General features: G+C 42.8%; 1 protein-coding gene across 2 annotated transcripts in view; it reads left to right on the top strand.

The window, feature by feature from the left end:
• The first annotated feature begins 1,455 nt into the window (after positions 1 to 1,455).
• CUL5 (cullin 5) overlaps positions 1,456 to 23,366 on the top strand; it is a 96,796-nt gene continuing 74,885 nt past the window's right edge. The window contains exons 1-2 of one of the 2 annotated variants that reach the window (XM_047876735.1): positions 1,456 to 1,886; positions 22,178 to 22,287. In XM_047876735.1, the coding sequence (XP_047732691.1) occupies positions 1,863 to 1,886; positions 22,178 to 22,287 (134 nt within the window). In that variant the 5' untranslated portion in view covers positions 1,456 to 1,862. The remainder of the gene's footprint in view (positions 1,887 to 22,177; positions 22,288 to 23,366) is intronic. The other variant, XM_047876734.1, reaches the window with a different exon arrangement.

The following is a 23,366-nucleotide window of genomic DNA, read 5'->3' on the forward strand; positions in this document are numbered from 1 at the left end:
ATGCTGCACTAGGCCTTTTCTCTGACCTGAGTGACCTTGGCCAGATCACCACTCTGAGACTCAGTTTTTCCCATCTGTCGAACAAAGATAACCCCTGAAGGGTCATCCCTGTGTAGACATTCTGCCTGGACATTACAGACCTGCTGGCTGAGTCCTTGCTCTACCTCTCGATCATCCGTTAATCATGCCTAGATTACTCTAAGAAACTATTTGAAAATTGGGACACCTGACTGTCCTGTCAATTTAAGGAGATATTAAGAAGCTCTTTAAATGACCCTTCTGTTTACTATTTACACAGTAGAGTGAGCATGTGAAAACAGAGATTTAAAAAAAAAATTTTTTTAATCTTTCTTTATTTTTGAAAGAGAGACAGCGTGTGAGCAGGGGAGGAGCAGAGAGAGAGGGAGACACAGAATCCGAAGCAGGCTCCGGGCCCTGAGCTGTCAGCAGAGTCCGATGTGGGGCTCAGGCTCACAAACCGTGAGATTATCACCGGAGCCAAAGTCGGATGCTCAACCAACTGAGCCACCCAGGCGCCCTGAAAACAGGGGTTTCATCATGCCACCCCTCTGCTCAAAAGCCCACGTGATTGATGGCCCATGTCACTCAGGATACAAGCGAGTCTTTATTACAGCAGCCCACAAGGTCCTAAATGATCTCATGCTCTCCTCACTCTCGCAGCTCTGAACACACCACCTTCTCACGGCTCTTCCCACAGTCTGGGCAACCTGCCGCCGGGTTCCCCCTATCTGCAGTGTTCTTCCACACATGGCCTGGTCTTGTCCCTCACCTCCTTCAGGCCTTTGCTCCAAAGGCATCTTCTCAGCAAGACCTGCTTGGATCATTCTATGCAAAGTTGCAAACTTCATGCCCGTTCCTGGCTGCATTTTACTCCATAGATCTAATTTTGCTCCCTCCTAATATATTATGCATGTAGGAATGAATACTGTTTATAAACATGCATCACATAATTCCAGGTACACTGTCGGTTTTCTGTGAGTTATATTCTCTTATCTGGGCCAGTGGTTTGTGGTCTGAAGGGCTAAAGCTTGGGGGGAGGTTATGGTTAGTACCTTCTGGAATCATGTGCCCACGGGAAATCCAAGATGAATGTTCATTATTTCAGTGCCAGGCACTCTGGACTGGAAATATTAATAGTTCACGCTTTTGCGCACTTATTCAAGCAGTCATTGCCTTCGAGGCGCCAGTTCTTACCAAATGAGCTGCCCGGACCTAAGCCCAGCTGTCAGAAGCATTTCCTTGAGGATCGCGCCCCTCCAGGTACACCCCATCCCCGGCTTTGGGGGACGAGAGAAAATACCTGGTCCCGCCAGCAGAGGGCGTGCTGCCGCCCTCTCCACAGCCTCCCGACCCTCCGAGGCATCCCGGCTCCCACGCTCGCTCCCGAGCGCGCCCCCGGCCGCCGCGTCACGTGACGCGGCCGCGGAACCTGAGCTGCCCGGCCTAAGCCGTGCTAAATTCGTTGCCCGTGGCCGCTGCGGGTGCAACCACAGAGGCTAATCCGAAGGAGTGGGGAGGCTCGTGGAGTCGATGCTTCCTCTTCCAATTCAGGTCGGCTCCCGCTACCTCGTCACCATTCGCCGCTGCCGTCTCCCCGAGCGTTTGCATGAGCTCTTTCGCGTGGGGGAGCTCCGGTGACCATGTAGGGGGGACGAGTGAGGAAGCTCCAGGTGCCCGGGACGAGGTCAGCGCTGTCGGCACGCCCCCGCGGTGCCGAGCACACCCCCGGTGCGGGCCGGCGGGCGGGTCGGCCCCGGTGGGAACCCCGGCCTCCGCCTGGGGCCTGGCCCGGAGCGCCACGAAATCTCGCGCCGTCTCGCGAGACGCTAAGTTGAAGGAACATGGCGACGTCTAATCTGTTAAAGGTAAGACCCTCAGCGCAGCCCGGCTTGGACCCCGCGTCCCCGTTGGGCTCGGCTCGCCGGGAGAGGCCCGGTTCGGGCTCAGCGGCGGAGGGGGGGAGCGTTCGGGGGCCGTCCGCCGCCGCGGGCCGGAACGCTGGGGGTCTGTGGCCTTGGGGTCGGGAGGCGCCGGCCGTCCGCCCCGCCGGTCGGCCGCGGTGTGCGAGGCCCGGCGCGGGGGACCAGCTCCGGCCCCGGGGCGGCGGGTGCGCGGTGCTGCCGCGCCCGGACCCGCCGGGCCGTGCGCGCTCTCGGGGTCTCGGCTCTCTCCGAGGCGGGCGCCCGGGACGCGTGAGAGGGCGATCCGAGAAAATGCTGCCCAGTAGGTTTCAATGACTTGACTGACCCCCTCCCCCTCCCCGCTCCCACCTTCTGAATTTCTGCTCGCCGCGTCTAGTCTGCCAGAAATTCCCGGCCGCTCGGCGAGCGGGGCCGGGCTCTCCTGTCGGCCCTCTGCGCCTTCCCTCCTGCTCTCCGGTTCTGGAGTTCGGGTTTTTCCTTGGGAGACTACCTCGCGACCCCGGTGCGGTGCAGCCGGAGGACCGAGCGAGGAAGTGCTCCCAGCGGTGTGGAGCTTGGGAAAGTTACGGGATCCGAGGAAACGGCTCGAGTGAGTTAGCGTGTGGGAAGGCCGGGAAGGGCTAGGCCCGCAGGAGCGTATTCTCTCCCCATCAGTTAAAAAGTTGGGAGGAGAAGACAGGGCACACGGATAATAGGAAGTACACGAAAACATGCTGGCCCCTCACTTAGGTCTCCTTTAGGCAACTGAGGATAACTGTCCAACAGGTGAGGCTGTCTTAGGAAACGTAGACCTAATTTTATTAGTGTAAGAGGCGGTATGGCTTCCGCTCAGCCTGCCACTCAGAAGCTGTGTGACTTTTGGCAAGTTTCTTAACTTCTCTGTGCCTAGGTTTCCTTACCCATCCCACGGCGTTATCAATAGCACCTGTTTCATAGGAGCATCGTTAAGATTGAGTTAGTGTGTGCAAAAGGCTTAAAATAGTGACTGGCGGGGAATTAGTGCACAATACACACGAATAACTTGAGTTACTACGACCGCCGTTTCTCTCAGAAAACGAATTCATGGGCGTCGAGTAACCCATTCTAACCCTTTTTTTGTAACAGTATAGAAGAGTTCTGATAGAGTCAGAAAGAAAAGTTCTGAACGCGCCTGTTGGTGCCTCTGCCTGTTTACATAAGCGGTAGTTGATGTTATTCATTGAAGTGTGCTTAAGAAGTATTTGGGTTCGTGATTCTTTGTGATTTTTTTTTTTTGACTTGATGATTACTTGGATGTAAACCAACGCCCTTTCCCCCCCAAGAATTATCTCTCAGAAAAGAGAAAGTCGCTTTATTCTATTCCGTACAAAGCCTTGCCAGGCTAAGCGACTGCATAAATACTAGAAGAGTGCTTACCTTGTCGGGATTATGATTGTTCGCATCCAACGCCCACCTATAGAACGAAAAGACTGCTTGAAGGTATAGAAAATGGGCATTTAGGACTCAGGTTAAAAAGTTCACAGGGATTCAAGAAGTTCTGAAATCTTGCGTATAATATCTCATATTGTATATATGTCATATTACATATAATACTTCATATTAACTCAGACGTTTATAAATTAAAGGAAGATGGTAATGCTTTGAAAAAAAAAAAACAGGTGAATGAATCATTCACTTCAGTGAACATGAAGACACATGCCAAAGTCACACTGGAAATTTTTCAGTGAAATTGTTTCATGAAGCGTTGAAAAGGGGGAGAGGGAATTTCTGAATATTGTTTAACAAAGTCTGCGATTTAAAATACGTATAACTAACGTAGTGAACGTTATAAATAGACATTTGATTCTTGTGTCTGTATCACCAAAAGTTTCCATGTTCAAGTTGGCCAGAAAACTGTTGTATTGGTTTTTTGTTTGCTTTTTTGTTTGGTTTTTGCTTGTTTTCTTTCTTTTTGGGGGTGGGGAGAGAGGTTGTCTCATTTTTATACTTAACGGAAGTAACTAATTAGGAGTGCCTGGGTGGCCCCGTGGGTTGAACATAGGACTCTTGATTTCGGCTCAGGTCGTGCTCCCTGGGTCCTGGGATAAGAGCCCCGTGTTGGGCTCTGCACTGAGTGTGGAGCCTGCTTCAGATTCTCTCTCTCCCTCCCTCCCTCCCTGTCTCTCTCTCTCTCTCTCTCTCTCTCTGTCTTCTCTCCAGCGTGTGCACGTGTCTCTCTTTCTCTCTTAAAAACAAAAAGTAACTAATTAAAAAGTGAACAGTCTGTCTTCCTGGAGGAATGTAGTGAGACCCTGCCAGGGTAGACCCATAACATAATTCATAGTCTCATTTAAATTCAAGTCTGGGGGTGCCCTTGAATAGAGATAGAGCTGGTTGGGTGTGGCCACGTTAGCCTTATTTGCTTTTTTGATAGGGCGAATAGAGTGATTCACAAGAGAAATATGCCTTAGACGTTGTGCAGTTAGATCTCACCAGATCATATTTGCCGAAATTGTCATGTCCTGGGGTCACAACGGAGAAGCGTGGGCTAGATGAGAATACAGTTAGAATTTGCTTCGTTATCAGTTAAACAGCTGTACCTGAAGAAATGATAAGTGATAAATCATCAACCCTGAAGGGAGGCTTTCAGTGTTCTTCTGAAAAAATAAGTTCTTTTCCTGTTTGCCAGTAACTTGGGTGAAGTTAAGATTTTGGGCTTTGTGGATGACAGTTTGGAGGGATAGCTAATATGTTTTGAGAGATAACAAGATCGAAACTTTGATGTGAAACTTGCAAGTCAGTAGGCAAAGCAATACAAACCACCTACTTTTTTAATATTGGAATTTGATATAATACTTTGTTTAAAGCAAGTGGACTATGGCTGGATTTTGGAAGTCTTTTGAATATACAGAGATTGGTGGTGTATGTGTTGTTATAAACAATTATCAGTTGTTTGGGGGGTTTATTTTGCCTAAAACCTTTCAATATTACTAGTCTTTTTTTAAACATATAATTCTTGTTCCTTTGCTTTTGCAGTATCTAGGCCCTAAGTGCTCTTTGCTCTTTTCTTCATTTCTAGTTGAGAATCCTACCCCAAATAGCAGTTGTTTAAATCTTATTTTTCAAGTCTCCACCCCATTTAATTCTTAGCCTATTTATTCAGTTATTTGGAGTGCCCTTAACCTTGATCGGTATCACCAATTTTTCCAGTTTCCCTTAGAGTCTCCTCTTTTTCAAGGCACCCACTGTATTGCTTCCTTCCATTTGTTCTTCAGCCTTCATCCCCCCCCCCCCCCCAGGACTTGTCAGTACATTCCCTGTTATTTTGTTTCAGTCTCCTCCTCACTTCTCTAGGGATAAGAAAGTTCCCCTGTCTCCTGGTATAAACTTCACCTGTACTCTGCTTTGGCCACAAACTTTTGCCCTTTTTTCTCTTTCCATTCATTCTCACTGTTGTTTGAAAGGTGGCCCCCACTCACTGCCTTTATAATTCTACACCTTTTTCTTTAACTGTGACCCGACTCTCCCCTGACTCCCACCTGCTTACAGTGAAGCTGTCGGTCTCAAGAGCAATAGCAACTTCGTGATTGCGAAATGTTACGTCCATCCTCTCTTCTGATATTGTTGATGACTATCTCTGCTTCCCTTTTAATTTTTATGAGGTTCTCTTTTGGTGTCCCGTCTCTCAGATCACTTGTGTTTTTCTCTGACCTCCCTCCTATCCTCCCCAATGTAGTTATTTCTTGGGATTTAATCTTCAGCCCTTTTCTATCTTTGTACTTCTGTTTCTGGGGCAGTCTTAACTCCCATGATTTCACTATTTTTATCTCTTAACTCTGATCTGAGCTCTGGACCAAAACACAGTTCTGACCATATCACTTTCCTGCTCACATACCTTTGATGGTTCAAATTCTTTGATATCTTTCCAGTTGGGTCTTCTCCCTAATATCTGTCTCCCTCCCATGTCCTCTCCTTCTCTCTCCCCTCTCTCTCTCTCCCTCTCACCTTCTTTCTCTCTTTCTCTCACACACCCCTACCTCTACCTGGCTGGTTCCTTGTTGGTTCAGTAGTATACCACTATCCCTCAATATTTGCCTGTTAAATTCATTTTTAGTCATTAAAACCCAGCCCAGATTCCTCCTTTCTTCTTAGAGCTCTCTTTTCAAATTGTTGCCTGCCCTGCATAACCAGAGCACTACATCAGGTTTTTTCCAGCACTTATATATTATATATGTGTACTTATATACTTGTATATTTATATATTACATACTTGTATACTTATATATTACATATTTGTGTACTTATATGTTATTTTCATAATAGTTACATACTTATACACATATGTGTGTATATGTGTATATAAGTATATACATCTAAGTATACTTACAAGCATATACTTATACATAATGCATATATACTTATATATTATTAGCATAATCTATTTACATATCTAGCTCCCTTCCAAGATTGTAAGCCCCATTATTGCAGGACTTTATGTTATTAATCTTGATGCCTTAACCATCAACTGCAGTGATCGTTTATGGTAGGTGCTCCATAAACGAGTGATAATTGCTTAAAAAGAGGAGTCGAGTGAAGTATCTGCATTGTAGACGCTCTGTGAGTGAGTGTTGATTGGTTAAAAGAAGAAATTTCTGGTTCTGTTCCCTTCTAATTAGATCCACAGAGGTGGTGGTGGGGGGCCTGGGTGTCTCAGTCACTTAAGCATCCAACTTGGACTCAGGTCATAGTCTCACAGTTCATAGCCTGGAGCCTATTTCCGATTCTGTGTCTCCCTCTCTCTCTCTGACCCTCCACCACTCGAGCTCTGTCTCTCTCTCTCACCCTCTCTCAAAAATAAATAAACATTAAAAAGTTTTTTTTTAATTTAATTTATATTTTTTATGGAGAGAGAGGCAAAAAGCATATAAACAAGTACATTCTATAGGTCAGGTATATGCTATGAAGAAAAACAATTAGGGAAAGGATAGAGAGGAATCTGGTGGGGGTTTTTTTCTTTTCCATGTTTTTATTTAAATTCTAGATAGTTGACATATACTGTAATATTGGCTTCAGGAGTAGAATTTAGTGGTTTATCACTTACATACAATACCAAGTGCTCAAGACAACAAGTGCCCTCCTTAGTGCCCATCACCTACCCACCTCCCTCCATCAACCCTTTTTGTTCTCTGTAGTTAAGAATCTCTTATCTTTTGTGTGTTTGTTTTTAAGTTTGTTTTGAGAGGGAGGAAGGGAGACAGAGGGGGAAGGGCAGAGAGGCAAGGAGAGAGAGAATGACTGACAGCTCTGAGCTTGATGTGGGGCTTGAACTCACCAACGGTGAGATCATGACCTGAGCTGAAATTAAGAGTCAGATGCTTAACCGACTGAGCCACCCAGGTGCCCCCAAGAGTCTCTTATGATTTGCCTCCCCATCTCTTTCCCCCACCCTCTTCCCCTGTGTTCATTTGTTTTGTTTGTTAAATTTCACTTATCAGTGAATTAATGGTATTTGTCTTTCTCTGACCGACTCATTTTGCTTAGCATAATACACTCTGGTTCCATCCACGTTGTTGGAAATGGCAAGATTTCATTCTTTTTGATGGCTAATATTCCATCAAAAAGAATGAAATCTTGCCATACATTTATAGCACATCTTCTTTATCCATTGATCAGTCGATGGACATTTGGGCTCTTTCCATAATCTGGTTATCGTTGACAATGCTTCTGTAAACATTGGGGTTCGTGTGTCCCTTCAAATCAGTATTTTTGAACCTTTGGGTAAATATCTAGTAGTGCAATTGCTGTGCTAATGAGGGAAGGCCTCTGAGGAGACGACATTGGACTGGAGACCTGAATGAAGCAAGGGAAGAAGCCTGTACATGTTTGGAGAAGAGTTTCATGTAGAGGGAATGGGAACAGCCCGTGTAAAAGCACTGAGTCAGGAACATGCTTGGCAAGGAATTAGGGACGTGATTATCAAGATTTGAATGTTGTCAGTGAATGGTTAAGATACCCAAGTGCATGGTTCCTTTTAATTTGTATTGGAACGTAAATGAGAGCCTTATTTAAGAACCTAACTTGTCAGTTTTCATTGAGTTGTGGGAAATTGCCCTTCTGAATGGGGAAGAGGCACATGATCCTTAGGGGGCCTGCCCTCCCTCCAGTGTCCTGTCCTAGAGACATGCTTACATTTGACACAGCTTAGGGAAAAAGGGAATTCAGGGTTATGATTGTTGGCCATGGGTAGAGGTGGAAGTAGGAATAGTAGACTGAATTAGTTACTATAAAACTGTGATGGGGCACCTGAGTGGCTCAGTCAGTTAAACATCCAACTTCAGCTCAGGTCATGGTCTTGTGGTTCATGGGTTTGAGCCTGGTGTGGGGTCCTGTGCTGACAGCTCAGAGCCTAGAGCCTGCTTTGGATTCTCTGTCTTCCTTTCTCTGTACCCCTCTACCACTTGTGCTCGTGCTCGCTCTCAAAAATAAATATTAAAAAAATTTAAAAAAGCAATGATAAATGTAAATGTGAGAATTGTTCATATTCTTTGAAGAGAAATGAGTGAACAAAATTACCATTATCTGGAGGTGATGTATATTAATTATTGCTACTAACAGAATGTGACAGTTTAGGATGAACTTTGAGAGATCAGTTGTTTATCAATGGATTAGAAGAGGGGAATTTTAGACTGCAGGAGGTTATCAGGAGGACGCTAGACATCCGTCTGGTGGACAGAGGAGAAGGCTGGAGAAGAGAGATAGACAAAGACAGGTGTTTCTTAATAGATGTTTTGCTAGGTGTCCTGGTGAACCCAGTTGTGTCACAGAAAGCCATCTGACTCTTGCTTTGGTATAGTAGGTAGAATAAATTGGCACCTGATGGACTGTGTAAACACCCAAACAAGTTACAGCTCAGGTTAAAACATTGGTCATAATAGATGTAGTACTTACAAGTAACGTCAGGGATATTTGATCTCTGTAACAGGGTTTGTTCATTCTACAAATATGTAGGCGTGTATTCTGTGCTGGATACTATTCTGTGATACAGTAGGGAATATGACAGATAGGGTCCTTAGTCTTTGGAACTTCTATTCAAATGTGTAAATACTGACACCAAAAAAGTAACACAAGGGGTAGTTTTGTAGTAATGAGAGCTGAGATGAAAACAGTATAATCAAGAGTGTTTAGAAGACGGGGGCACTGTCTTACAACAAAATAAATTTGTTCCCCTAAATATTGCTTTCAACTATGTTCTGTTGAATTTTCCTTCTCTGCCACTTGATGACATTTCAGCCCCGTCTCCTAACTTTCTGGTCTTTAAAAAAAGTTGTTACCCAGGGTGCCTGGGTAGCTCGGTTGGTTAAGCATCTGACTCTTAGTCTCAGTTCAGGTCTTGATCTCTCAGGGTCGTGAGTTCAAGCCCTCTGTTGAACTCTCCGCTGGGTGTGGAACCTACTTTAAAAAATGAAAATAGGGGCGCCTGGGTGGCGCAGTCGGTTAAGCGTCCGACTTCAGCCAGGTCACGATCTCGCGGTCCGTGAGTTCGAGCCCCGCCTCGGGCTCTGGGCTGATGGCTCAGAGCCTGGAGCCTGTTTCCGATTCTGTGTCTCCCTCTCTCTCTGCCCTTCCCCCGTTCGTGCTCTGTCTCTCTCTGTCCCAAAAATAAATAAACGTTGAAAAAAAAATGAAAATAAAAAATTCTGTTACTCTACATTAAAAATTTCAATCTCTGGGCGTCTGGGTGGCTCAGTCGGTTTTGAGTGTCTGATTACAGCTTGGGTCGTGATCTCATGGTTCATGAGTTTGAGCCTCACATCAGGCTTGTTGCTGTCAGCACAGAGCCTGCTGTAGATCCTCTGTCCCCCTCTCTCTCTGCCCTCCCCCCACTCACACTGTCTGTCTCTCAAAAGTGAATAAACATATATAAAAAAAAACATAAAATTTTCAGTCTCAAAGCCAAATTAAATCTCCTTTGTGCTTAAGATCTAGGTTCTGGATCTGCAGAGAGGAAAGGGGGAAAGGCAGTTTTCTTAGGACCTCTGTGGGGCAATACTGATGCTAGACTTGAATGGTCTGCATTCTGCCCAGGGCAAAGGTCCTGAGGTGCACTGGTGAGCTTGGCATATTTAAGGAGCACCTTTAAAAGGTTGGTGTGGCTGGAACATAGTGAGAATTGCCAGGATTCGAATATATACTGGAGTTTTGTGGTTCTTTTTGTTAATGGGGGTTGCAAATGTGGTTTTAAAATCACATAACTGGGAGTACCAGTGGCTCATAGACCATATAGGAACCCAACATTCAAATGGCTAGCCTCATTGTTTACAGGAAAGACCCAAGGTAAATACACAAATTGGATTCCTTTTGTAAAGTAATTAGGGTGCCGTCATTGAATATAATTCATAATCAGTAGGATCAGAACTTCACAGAGGGAACAAATACAAATCTTAAATCAACTAAATTCCCTGTGTCGTCAAAATGTTCTGGGAGTGAAAGAGTGCCGATGAGTAAAAAATAATTCTAATTGTGTGCATGATATTATTTCTTGTCTTGACTCAACTTCTCCTTTAACTTTTCTTGTACCTTTGTTATCATGAAGAAGATGTATAGAAATGATAACTAATACAACTATTAAAAACTTTATTTTCTTCCAAATGCAACTTTAAAAAAAAATGTATTTAAATATTTTAGTAATTTCTACACCCATTATGGGGCTCTAACTCACAGCCCTGAGATCAGGAGTCACAGGTTCTCTCCATGGGGTGCTTGGGTGGCTCAGTTGGTGAAAGGTCCGACTTCAGCTCAAGTCATGATCTCTTGGCTTGTGAGTTCAAGCCCTGTGTCCAGCTGTGTGCTGACAGCTTAGAGCCTGGAGCCTGCTTCTGATTCTGTGTCTCTCTCTCACTCTGCCCCTCCCCCACTTGTGTCCTGTCTCTGTCTCTCTCTCAAGAATAAAAAATATTAAAAAAAAATTTTTTTTAAGATAGTTACAAGGGGCACAAGTGGCTCAGTCAGTTGAGCAACCAACTCTTGATGTGGGCTCAGGTCATAATCTCACCGTTTTTGAGATCGAGCCCCGTGTTGGGCTCCTCATTGACCATGGAGACTGCCTGAGATTCTCTTCTCTCCCTCTACCCCTCTCCCCTGCTTGAGTACTTTCTTTCTCTGAAATGAAATGAAATGAAATGAAATGAAATAAAAAAATAAAATAGTTACAAATTAAATACAGTACTAAAAAATAATTTTTAAATGAACAATACTAGCATGCCCATTTTTAAAGTAAGCTTTGTTGAAATATGACCTGTATACAGAAATGCACACAAATCATAAACCTATGGTTGGATGCATTTTTATAAAGTAAACATACCTGTATAATCAACACCCAGATCTAGAAATAGAATATTTAACAGTATCCCTGAAAGCCCCCTCTCTCTTGTCTTGTGCTAGTCTCTAACTTGTAACCCCTTCCACAAGGTAATCACTATGCTGACTTCTAATAACTGTAGATGTGTTTTGTCTGTTCAGGAACCAGTGTGTACTCTTGTGTGTGACTTTTTTGCTCAACATGATTTCTTTGAGATTCCTCTTATTACATGTTAAATTTTTGTTGCTATATAGTGTTCCACTGTTACGAATATTTCACAATTTATCCATCCTCTTGCTGATGGACTTTTGGGGGTTTATGGGTTTTTTTTTTTACTATTGTGAATTGAGATACGATGTCTTTTGGTAGACATATGTGTGCAGCTCATTGGGAAGCATACCTAGACATGAAATTGGGGCTTCACATAGTATGCATATGTTTAGCTTCCGTAGATACTGCTAAAGAGTTTCCTAAAGTAGTTGTAGCAATTTACACTCTCACCAGCACATTGAGAGTTTTGGTTGCTCTGAATTTTGTCTAATACTTGGTATTGTCATTCTGTTCTATTCTAGCCTTTTTGGTGGTTTATAGTGATTTTTTCTCATGACTTTAATGTATGTTTCCCTGATGATTAATGGTGGTGGGTGCTTTTTCATATGGTTATTGGCCATGTAGATACTGTCTTTATGGAGGGTCTCTTCCAGTGTTTGCCAAGTTTTACATTGGATTGTTTTTCATTTCTTACTGATTTTTAGGAATCTTCACATGTTTTGCTTTGTTTGGAATCTTTACATATATTGGATAAGAGCCTATCTTGGATATGTGTATTAGAAATAATACTTCTTCCACTATGTGGGTAGCTTTTCAGTTCCTGAATGGTGTCTTTTAAGACTAAAGTTTTTATTTTTTTATATTGTACGGTTTATCAATTCCTTTCTTTGTGGTTAGTGCTTGGTTAAAAAGTCATACAAATGATCCAGACTCTACTTGTATTAATACCTTATTTAAAAAAAAAAGAACATAAAATTAATTTATTTTTATAGTTTTGAGCCTCAAAAGTATATCCTGGGACCCTTCTAGGAATCCATAAACCACAATTTAAGGAACACTATATTAGAGTGTGAGTTCCTGGAAGACCTTTTATTTATTTATTTAAAAAAATTTTTTTAATGTTTATTTATTTCTTAAGAGACACAGCAGGGAATGGGGAGAGAGAGAAGGGTACAGAGGATCCAAAGCAGGCCCTGCGCTGACAGCAGAGAGCCCAGTGCTGGGCTCGAACTCATGAACTATGAAATCATGACCTGAGCCAAAGGCAGACGCTTAACCGACTGAGCCACCCAGGTGCCCCAGAAGACCTTTCATTTATAAGTCCCAGTGACTAGCATAATTCTTCATGTGTAGTGGGCACTCAAGACATTTGTTGAATGAGTAAATGTAATAAATAAATGATGAAGAAACCCCTCAAATAAGTTCAAACTCTTCTATCAGTACTGTTATTTTTTCTTTTTTTTTCCGTAAAATTAGTTGTTTTGGTTTCTAAAAATTCAAGGACTATCAAAATTTCTTTAAAAAGGATTTTTTCTTTATAAAGGAAACCTAAAGGTTTTTTTCTTTCAAGGTTTTATTTTATTTTAAAATGTTTATTTATTTATTTTGAGAGAGAGAGGGAGAGAGAGAGGATGGAGGAGGGTCAGAGAGAAAAGGAGAGGGAATCCAAGCAGGCTCCATGACATAGGGCTTGATCTTACCACCGTGAGATCATGACCTGAGCCAAAATCAAGAGTCGGATGCTTAACCAACTGAACCACCTAGGGTCCCCTTAAGACTTTATTTAGTAATCTCTCCACCCAATGTGAGTCTTGAACTTCAAATCCTGAGATCAAGAGTCACATGCTCTACCACCTGCCAGCCAGGTGCCCCTGCAAACTAAAGGTTTTAAAGGGAAGCATACTGTGAAATGTCTCATTTCAATGGAGAAAGATTTTTAGCTTTTTGGAAAATAGTATTATTTCCCTTCTGTACCACGTTTGAAGATAACTAAGTCTCTTTTTATAGTGATGGTTCTATCTTGTGGTTTTTAGATGGTCACTAAATTTTTATAATCATAGTTTTTGGGGGTTTTTTTCCTGCATTTTTTTTTTTTAAATGAAATCAAGTCAAGGGTTGGCTCTGACCCATACATTGCAAGTCCCTCTACTGCTCATTCAAGAAAGATCCAGGAGGTAGTTAAGAATGTGGCAGAACTAACAGAACTAAACTGCTTGGATTTGAATCCCTGCTCTACCACTCATTATCTATAACCTTAGGGAAATAACCTAACCTAATCTCAGGTACAGTGTACAATTTTTTCATCTATAAAGTGAGAATAATAATATACCAAACACCTAGGATATTTATAAAGATTAAATGAATTAATACTTGTAAATTTTATTTAAAGTTTACTTATTTATTTTGGGGGGGGGGGAATGAATGAGCAGGGGAGAGGCAGAGAGAGAGGGAGACAGAGAATCACAAGCAGGCTTCACACTGCCAGTGCAGAGCCCAACATGGGGCCCAGACTCAAAAACCATAAAATCAGGCCCTGAGCTGAAATCAGAGTCAGACGCTTAGCTGTTTGAACCACGTATGCACCCCAGTGCTTGTCAGTATTTAAAATAGTACCTGACACATAATTAATAGATTTTATAAAGTAAAATGATCAAAGTGGTTGATCTACATTGAAGATTATAATGAAGTTAAATAATATGAGAAATAAATAACTCATATTTACAGTTATCGGATATTCAGACTACCCAAGGAAATGTGAAAGAAGCTTTGTGGAGATTAACAAAAGGAGATCCTCTTTTGTATCACAGATAGCACATATAAAAATTTTGTTGGGGGCGCCTGGGTGGCTCAATTTGTTGAGTGTCTGACTCTTGATTTCAGCTCAGGTCATGATCTCATGGTTCGTGAGTTCATGCCCCACATTGGGCTGTGCGCTGACAACATGGAGCCTGCTTGGGATTCTCACTCTCTCCCTCTCTCTCTGCCCCTTCCCTGCTCGCTCGCTCGCTCTCTCTCTCTCAAAATGGATAAACATTAACAAAATTTTTTTTAAAAAATTGTTGGCTATAACCCCAAATTAGCAAAATGCCATATATTTGCAATGAAAGAAAAGTGGAAAATATTATAAAGGAATGATTAAAGAAAAACATTAAGAATATAATGAAAACATTTTTTAAAATGTCATCCTTTGAGCACCTGAGTGGCTCAGTTGGTTAAGCTTCCGATGTCGGCTCAGGTTATGATCTCATGGTTTATGAGTTTGAGCCCCGCCTTGGGATCTCTCCTGTCAGTGCAGAGCCTGCTTTAGATCCTCTATCCCCACCTCTCTGTGCCCCTCCACCACTTGTGCTCTCTATCTTTCTCTCTCAAAAAAATAAATAAACTTTAAAATTTCACCCTTCTATAATGTCAGTGTCAAGTATCCTACTCTGTCAAGACTCCTCCTGTCTTTCTAACTCATTCAAGTATTATTTCAGTAATCTGGCTCCAAAAGTGCCTCCAGTTCATTGATTCTATCACCTTACTGTTTATAGTTTTTAGTTTATAGTTTTTATCAAATTAGGAAACATTTTGGCTTTTAATTCTTTAAATACCCTCCCATCCCCCAAGACTCTGGTTATATGTAAGCCAGGTTATATGATGCTGTTCCCTGATAATCATTTTTAAAAATCTTTCTGTGATGTTCATGCTTTCCTCTATTTTCTTGAACGTGCAAAGTATATTTATAATACCTGGATAAATGTCATGCTCTGTTAAAACTATAATTCATGTCATTTCTGGGTCAGTTTCTGTTGATGGGTTTTTCTCTTGATGGTGGGTTATATTTTCCTTCTTCTTTGCCTGCTTGGTATTTTGGATTGGATGCTAGACATTGTTTTATATGTTGGGATCTGATGCTTTAAATATTTCAGGGTCTGGCTTTCACACAGTTAAATTACTTGGAATCAGGTTGATCTTTCTGAAGCTTGCTTTCGAGTTTTGTAATAGTGGGTTGGGAACAACAGGGTAGGACTACTTAGGCTCCACTACAGATGCAGTGCCTTTCTGAGGACTCTACCAAATGTCTTGCATGTTGAGGAGCATTTCTATTCTGGCTAGTAGCAACACAAACTTTTCGTAGCCCTTTATGAGCCCTGCTGATTGTTGTGTCTACTTTCTCATGGGCCTTTCCCCAGTCTCTGACAGTGTTCTCACACACATGTGCAAGTCAGTATTCGGTCAGAGGCTCGATACACCTCTCTGTTTATCTCCGGAACTCCCTCTCTTGCACAGCTCCCTTTTTTTCTAGTACTCTGTGCCACAAATTTTTGTCACCTTGTCCTGTCTAAACTCTGAACTCTGGCTCCTAAGTGAAACTTCCAGGCTGTTTGCGTTCCCCTGCTTGTGCTGAGGTCTGGAAACCAGGCATGTTTGGGCATTTGTAGGGCTGCCCTATGATAGTTTTCTCAGGAAGTACTGTCCTATACTGCCCTTTGGTTCTCTAGCCATTGCGGCAGGAGGGGAGATCTGGCTGTCGTTATTCCATCATGGGTGGAAGAAGAAGGCTCTGTCTCTCTTCCTGATGTCCTTCGTCTCGCTCTTATCGGCATAAATTCTCTGTTCAGTCATTGTTACCAGTGCCTTGAACACACCTCGATTCCCCTGCTCCTGTCTCCTTTCACCTGGGAAAACTATACCCCGGTTAGATACATCTCCTTCTTCCAGTGCTGGCACCTGTGAATGTGCCAGGAAAGCCTCCTTAGTGCCCCCTTTAGAACATAAACTCTGACTGCTGCTTGCTACCTCCATTGCCCCTCTACTGATCCAGTGCTTTTTTCGCTTGAAATCCGTGACCACACTCTGTAAATGAGCCCCGTCACATTACCCTGGTCATTTATTCTCCTTTCCTCAATATCTGTTTCACATCTTTTCTCTCAAACTTCTAGTATGTCCTTACCTGTCTTCCAAGGCATTTTCCTTTTTTCTACATCACTGAAAAACTGAAGTAATCAAAAATGAACTCCAGAGAGTGGTACTTACTTCATCTAGCCTTCTACTAACATCTGCATGTATGTACTTTGCCTTACCTTCTTAGGGTAGAGTTATTTCCTCCACCTGTGCGCACCGTGCCCCTTTCCTTCTTGCTTACCCTGGGCAAATTAAATTTCAATTCACATTCTCTAGCACTTTCCTCCCTTTTCTCTCACATCATCAGTGTTATACCCTGGAATATACCCATCAGTATAAAAATATACTGTGTCCATCCCATCTTAAAAGAAATTTGTCTCCCTCTCTGCATCAGCTACCATGCCACTTCTGTGCTCTTTTACAGCAAGGCTGCCAAGAGTTGTCTACTTTTCCAGTTTTCTTTCTTTCTCTTTTCTCTCTCAGTTCCATTCCCCGGCTTTTGTCCTTACTGCTCTATGAGAACTGCTCTTACATTATTAATACGAAGGTCTCCATGACTTCCGTATTGGTTTTTCAGTAGTCCTCTTACATAATCTTCCAGGAGCATGTGCTGCGCTCGATCACTCCCCCTTCCTTGATACGCTTTATTCCCTTGGTTTCCAGAATCCTATGCTCTTGATTTTCTTGCCACCTCTTCGATTGTTCCATCTCCTTTCTTATTTCTTATTCTTCTCACCCCTTCATGTTGGGTGCCTAAGGCCTCGAGCCTGGCCCTCTTCTCTCTCATATTCACTCTCTTGGTAGTGACAGTAACAAGTTGTAAAACCCATCTGTACTCCAGTGACTTGCATATTTTAATTTCCTGCCTAGACCTTTCTATAAATTCTAGAGTTTCTTATGGAAACAGCTAATTCAACATCTTCAAAGGGCTGTTTAATATATGTGTCAGGTGTAATGTGTCTGAAATCAAACTCCAGGGCTTTCCTTCGTAGCCTGTTCCATCTACAGTTTTTTCCATTTCAGTTGACGGCAGTGCTATACTTCTTGGACGTGTCAAACGACAAAACTAAAACAGTTTAGTAACAACTTTGATGCCCTTGATGCCAGGGAAGATGATCTATGGATTGAGGGAGTACAGTGCCTAACAACCCGTGGAACACTCTATTCCTAAAGGGTTTGTGGCAAGGGAAAGCTTTATAGAATGTTAGAAGAGGCAGGACAAAAACAGGGCCTGATTGGTTAGGATGTTGGAGGTTTCCTTATAAAGCAAGTAGGTCCTCTGCTGTAGGGTAGAATAAGCTAACTAAAGCTGAGTAGGAGGATTGTGATTGGTGTTAGGTTTCCTTGGCAGTAAGGTTTTTCCCCAACTGCAGGCTGACTTAGTTTAGATTTGGACATGGGCTGGGCCCCTGCAGTGGACCCCATTTTGTGGGTCTTAACATATCAGACAAAAGCCTTAGAGTCATGCTTTACTCTTTTCTCTCATCCCAGATGCATACTGTCAGGAAATCCTGCTTAGTGCCTCCTTTAAAATTTGTTTTTAATATTTATTTATTTTATTTTATTTTTTTTTATTTTTTAAAATTTTTTTTTTCAACGTTTATTTATTTTGGGGACAGAGAGAGACAGAGCATGAACGGGGGAAGGGCAGAGAGAGAGGGAGACACAGAATCGGAAACAGGCTCCAGGCTCTGAGCCATCAGCCCAGAGCCCGACGCGGGGCTCAAACTCACGGACCGCAAGATCGTGACCTGGCTGAAGTCGGATGCTTAACCAACTGCGCCACCCAGGTGCCCCAATATTTATTTATTTTTGAGAGAGAGAGAGAGAGAGCACAAGTGGGGTAGAGGAAGAGAGAGACGAAGCAGGATCCAGGCTCTGAGCTGTTACCACAGGGCCCCGTGCGGGGCTCAAACTCACGAGCTTCGAGATCATGACCTGAGCCAGAGTTGGCCACTTAACCGACTGAGCTGCCCAGGTACCCCTACTCTGGTCTTTACAAGGGCTGCTTCCTCTGCCTGAAATACTCTTTCCTGAGGTATCCTTCAGGACCTACCCCTCCCTGGCTTCCCCATAACCTTTCTGTGTGTTTGAGAAGAATACCTGTGAGGGAGGGAGTTAGGCTGAAAGGAAGAAAGGATAGAGGGCAGGGATGTGGCAGATGCTGAAATCTTCTTGGTGAAAGAGCCAGGGGGTGAGATATTCCCAGATAGTAGCAGTTGGTGAGTTCAGCCTACTTGCTGTTCTGAGTAATAGTGGAAGAAAGCAGAAGAGACTTTGCAGCAAATTAATAGAGATAAGGCAGCCTTCAGTTAGCCAATGGAAGCATTCATAAATCAGGGTTCATAATTGGAAAGTCCCTTCACATATTAATAAAGCATTCTCTTTTGTAGATAGATTTGGTGTCCTGCTGCTTAGTTATGATTTAATGAAGTGCTCTTCAGTTTAACAGAGAATAGACCAAAGAATTGCTTGAGCACCATTTTTTGGATCAAAGAATAATAGAAAACATTCAGTTATTGCATTCTGTTTTTAATTTAGTATTGGGGAAAATGTTTCAACAAACAGAAGAACCAAAATGTATTTCCTGTTATTTTGCCATAGCTAATAGATTTCAGAGTCTAACTAGTATTTATCTCAAAGACCTGTTTACTCCAGTTCTCTGTACCTTTTTGATTTTTAATTATAAGATTTATACCATGTTTAATTTTACGAATTGCCAAAATTGCTTATGGAAATGGACTTAGTTGACATTATAATGTATCCTCTAATTAAGGGCATATATAATGATTCTGCATGTCTTAGTCAAGAAAACTTTCAGTGGTTCTTTCAAACTTGTTTGTTTGCATGCTCCTCCCTCAGAGGGAACAGTAGAAAAAGTGAAGCCGGCCGTAAGGTTAGTACACAGAATTTATGCCATAGAATTACAAATCTAACTCTGAATTTCTCCATAGTCAACACTGAGAGGAAAGTTACCTACATGATTCACTGAAGTCCATAAGGTAAAAACAAACTAGTTGTTCAGGGGAGAAGCACAACTAATCCTCGCACAAAATTTTGAGTGAATACACTCGTGGGTGCTTATAATAAGAATATTGTGATTAAAATAGATAGGTACCTGGGGCAAGACAGTTCAGTAACTTTTAGAATCATCATTGTTCATGGATACAGGATGCGAGCATGATCTGGCTGTGACCTCTGTCATCTCATCGATTACCAGGGTTGATTTGGTTGATCTGGCTGGTGAGGTGGGTGTGCCCTTCCTCCCTCACCACTCCCACGTGCCTCCCTCTTCATGTGCACGCTTGGTTGAAGGTGATGACCTTCGCCAAAAGAGGAGGACCATTCTTTGGTCAAGGGTATATGAGCCGTACTCCTCTGCTAGAGCCTCCAAACAAGCTCTCAGGGTCCATTTGTAGCGTAGGGTGGTCAGGCTTCCAGGACTCCAGACATGTCGAATGCAGCACTGCACGTGACAGTCTACCTTTGTCAAAAAGACTAAAAGGAAAAAAGAAACATTGTCTGTGGATGCAAGAAGCATCACTTGCTTTCACAAGAGTTTAGTGTTAGTCAGTAGTTCTTAGCCTGTGTTTGGTCATAAACCCTCCAACATTTTTATGTAGTTTTATCATGGATTTGCTAAATATGCTGATTCTGAACTTAAGAGATTCTGATCCAGTAGGTCTGAGGTAAGTTTTAGAAATGTATATGTGAAACTACCACAGCAGGTGATTCTGGTGTAGGTTCTGGTTAGACCACATGCTTAGAAACCTCTCCTGGGTTATAATTTCAGGGAATTTGCGGGTCCCATGCCATCATTCTGGAACCTTATCTGCTATAAGTGAGTGTCATCTTCAGCAACGTTATATATAGTGAAAACAATCATGAGTTTCATAGGTGTGTTTGTAAATGTTTCATAGGCATGTTCGAAAATTGGTGACTTTTGTGGAAATTTATTGGTGAAAGCAAGTCCCGTGGCCCCAGTTACCTTGAAAAGGAATAGTAGTAATTGACTAAACACATACAGTCTCTCTGTCTTGTTAGTAATGTAATGAATTGATGACCGTTTTTAATATTCAGCTACTTCCACATTCGTGGGATAAACCACGCGTGATTATGAAGTGCCATTCTTTTGACATGCCACTTCCTTAACTTGCTAATGTTTAAGATTTTGGCATCTACGTTCTCATTACATCTGTATACAGTTTCTGTTTCTTGTGCTCTTCTCAGCAGTTCGCGGTCAAGTATTTTGTTAGCATTAAAAAAGGAGTGGGGTATGGGGCGCCTGGGTGGCGCAGTCGGTTAAGCGTCCGACTTCAGCCAGGTCACGATCTCACGGTCCGGGAGTTCGAGCCCCGCGTCAGGCTCTGGGCTGATGGCTCGGAGCCTGGAGCCTGCTTCCGATTCTGTGTCTCCCTCTCTCTCTGCCCCTCCCCCGTTCATGCTCTGTCTCTCTCTGTCCCAAAAATAAATAAATGTTGGAAAAAAAAATTTAAAAAAAAAAAAAGGAGTGGGGTATTTTTCTCTTCTTTTGTTGTTTTTTTTTTTCTTTCAGTTTTCACAGTTTATGTAGATTTTCATTACACTTTTTGTGGGCAATTTAGGGCAACTATGAAATCAGAAGGCTCAGTCTCCACACACAAGACCACCCTCACTTCTGATACCAGCTACAAGTTTGGAGGGTTCCCCAAACCATCCTGAGGTTCAGTAATTAATTCGACTCATAGACCTGGTATGGTTTATTATCAGAAAGGATACAGATAAGATCTGCCAAAGAAAGAGACACATAGGGCAGAGTCTAGGAGAGTTCCAGACACGGAGCTTTCCTCCTCCTCTCCACTGTAGTCAGATCACCTCTCTTTCTTGGCCTTGATGTGTGACAGTGTGTGTGGAGTCCTGCTAGCTGTGGTGGCCCTCTCGATCAGATGGGGGCCCCCAAATGGGGGGTGACAATCAGGTGGAAGCCAGTGGTGTGGGCGATGAAAGGATTCACCCAAGGCAGCAGCAAGGAGATAGAAGTTCTTTGAATGAATTGCAAGGGAGTGGCGGGCAGGACAGCCGAGGAGAGACTGTCTGCTACGAGGCAGGGGGTGAAGGCTATACTTAAAGAAGAAAGGTGAGGGTGTATGGGGACACAACGAATTTCCCCTTTGTTGGTAACTGTGCCTGGTTGTAAGTAGCCCATTGGTCAGTTAGGGCTTATGGATAGCTTGAGGTGGGTCACCTCGTGGGTCTGTCGGTATTCAGTCAGGGGATTGCTGTGGCCCTTTACTTAAAAGAGGCCTCCACACTAGCCAGGGAAGCTCATCCAACCTTTAGTCTCCAGAGTTTTTTGTTTCGTTTTTTAATCTTTATTTTTAAGTACTCTCTTCACCAAACTCACAACCCTGAGATCAAGAATCGCATGTTGCACCCACCGAGCTAGTCAGCACCCCTAGTGTCCACAGTTTTTATTGGGGCGTCGTTATGTAGGCACGACTGACTGATTACTTGTGAGTCATCTCGGTCTCCATTTTGGTTAACCAAAAACCACCTCCCATAGTTACGCTGGTGTTTCTGGATTGGTCAGCCCCCACCCTAAGGACTCCATAGGTGTGGCCAGCTCCCTCCCTGAATCACATTTGTTAGATTGTCCAGTTTGTACCAAGGTTACCAGATGAACAAAAACTCTCTTATCAGATGTACATTCTAACAGCCCAGAGATTAATAACTACCAGAAGTCAAGGACAAAGGTCAGAAGTTGTCCTTGGGCAAGGCGAAATTCTTTCCACGTTTGTACAATTAGTTTTCTTTTTTGTGGTGTCTTCCTGCGATTCTCCGAAACCAGATTAAGTTTCTAGGGATTCCATTATAGAAAACGATTCTTTTACATGTCCAGCCTTGTGTTTCTCTAGCTAACTCTAAAAGACAAAAATAATGGACACTTCTGATTTAACTGCATTTAAATTAAACTGTTTATCTTTTTTTTTTTTTTTTAAAGAATAAAGGTTCACTTCAGTTTGAAGACAAATGGGATTTCATGCGTCCAATTGTTTTGAAGCTTTTACGCCAGGAATCTGTTACAAAACAGCAGTGGTTTGATCTGTTTTCGTAAGTAATCCATTCACTCTAACTTTTTGCTAAAGTAAAGGAAATTTTGGTGATGCATTTGTATATTCAAATGGAATGCTGACTCTAGACTGGACTGTTTACTCGTTTACAATTATTACTCGTCCAGGCCCTCATCTCCATTCAGTGATTTGCGGGGAGGATTCAGTCATACTCACAGCTGTGGTTTATTACAGCAAAAGGATACAAAGCAAAATCAGTACAAAGAAAGGCACAGAGAGTAAAGCCTGGGGAACGATGGGCACAGGCTTCCAAGAGTACTTGTGAAATCACACAGGACACACTTCGCTTCTCCAGCGACAGGATTGACACCATGTGTGATATGTTGTTTAATTGAGACGCTCTTGGAGACCCCGTACTGAGAGTTTTCATTAGGGGCTGGTCACAAAGGTAGCCTCTGCTTGATATGTACCCAGATTCCAGATGCTCAGAGAGAGCGGGTGTTCAGTGTAAACCATAGAGTTTGTATGTATTTTGTACGTTTAAGGCACCGGGGTCCATTCCTATCATTAGGAGAGTTTTATATCAGTGTAGGAAATTGTTGACCATTTAAATTAATTCTTGGCTTTTGACCGAAAATGTCTTAACAGCAAAACTGTTACCAGTGGGATACCACAGGGCAGGGCAAGACCAGACTCTAGTACTGATTTCAGTTATGTGTTTTAGAGGTCCTAGATTTAATGAGTGACAATAAATCCCATCAACCATGAAGTTTATTTTAGGAAACTAGGTGGTTTTCTCCTTCAGTTTCAATAATCAACCTTTTTTTTTTTTTTTTTTTTTTTTTTTTTTTTTAATGTGGCTTGAGCCATCAATTCAGGCCCAGCACACCTCTGGCCTATACGTGGAAGCACACCTGAGAACTGTCCAGAGTCTTAGCAGCGTCATGGTCATTACAGTACATCCCCAAAGAAGTGCAGTCTCAGAGGACATGTGCGGCAACCCAGATACAAGGAGTTTGCAATTGTTAGGGGACTCCAGGCAAGACATACATTAGTCAGGTCGGATGTGATCACCAGCCCCCAATTTCCCTCGTAGAGTTCTCAATCCATTTCTGTTAA

This window comes from Prionailurus viverrinus, chromosome D1, assembly GCF_022837055.1.
Source record: "Prionailurus viverrinus isolate Anna chromosome D1, UM_Priviv_1.0, whole genome shotgun sequence".
NCBI lineage: Eukaryota > Metazoa > Chordata > Mammalia > Carnivora > Felidae > Prionailurus > Prionailurus viverrinus.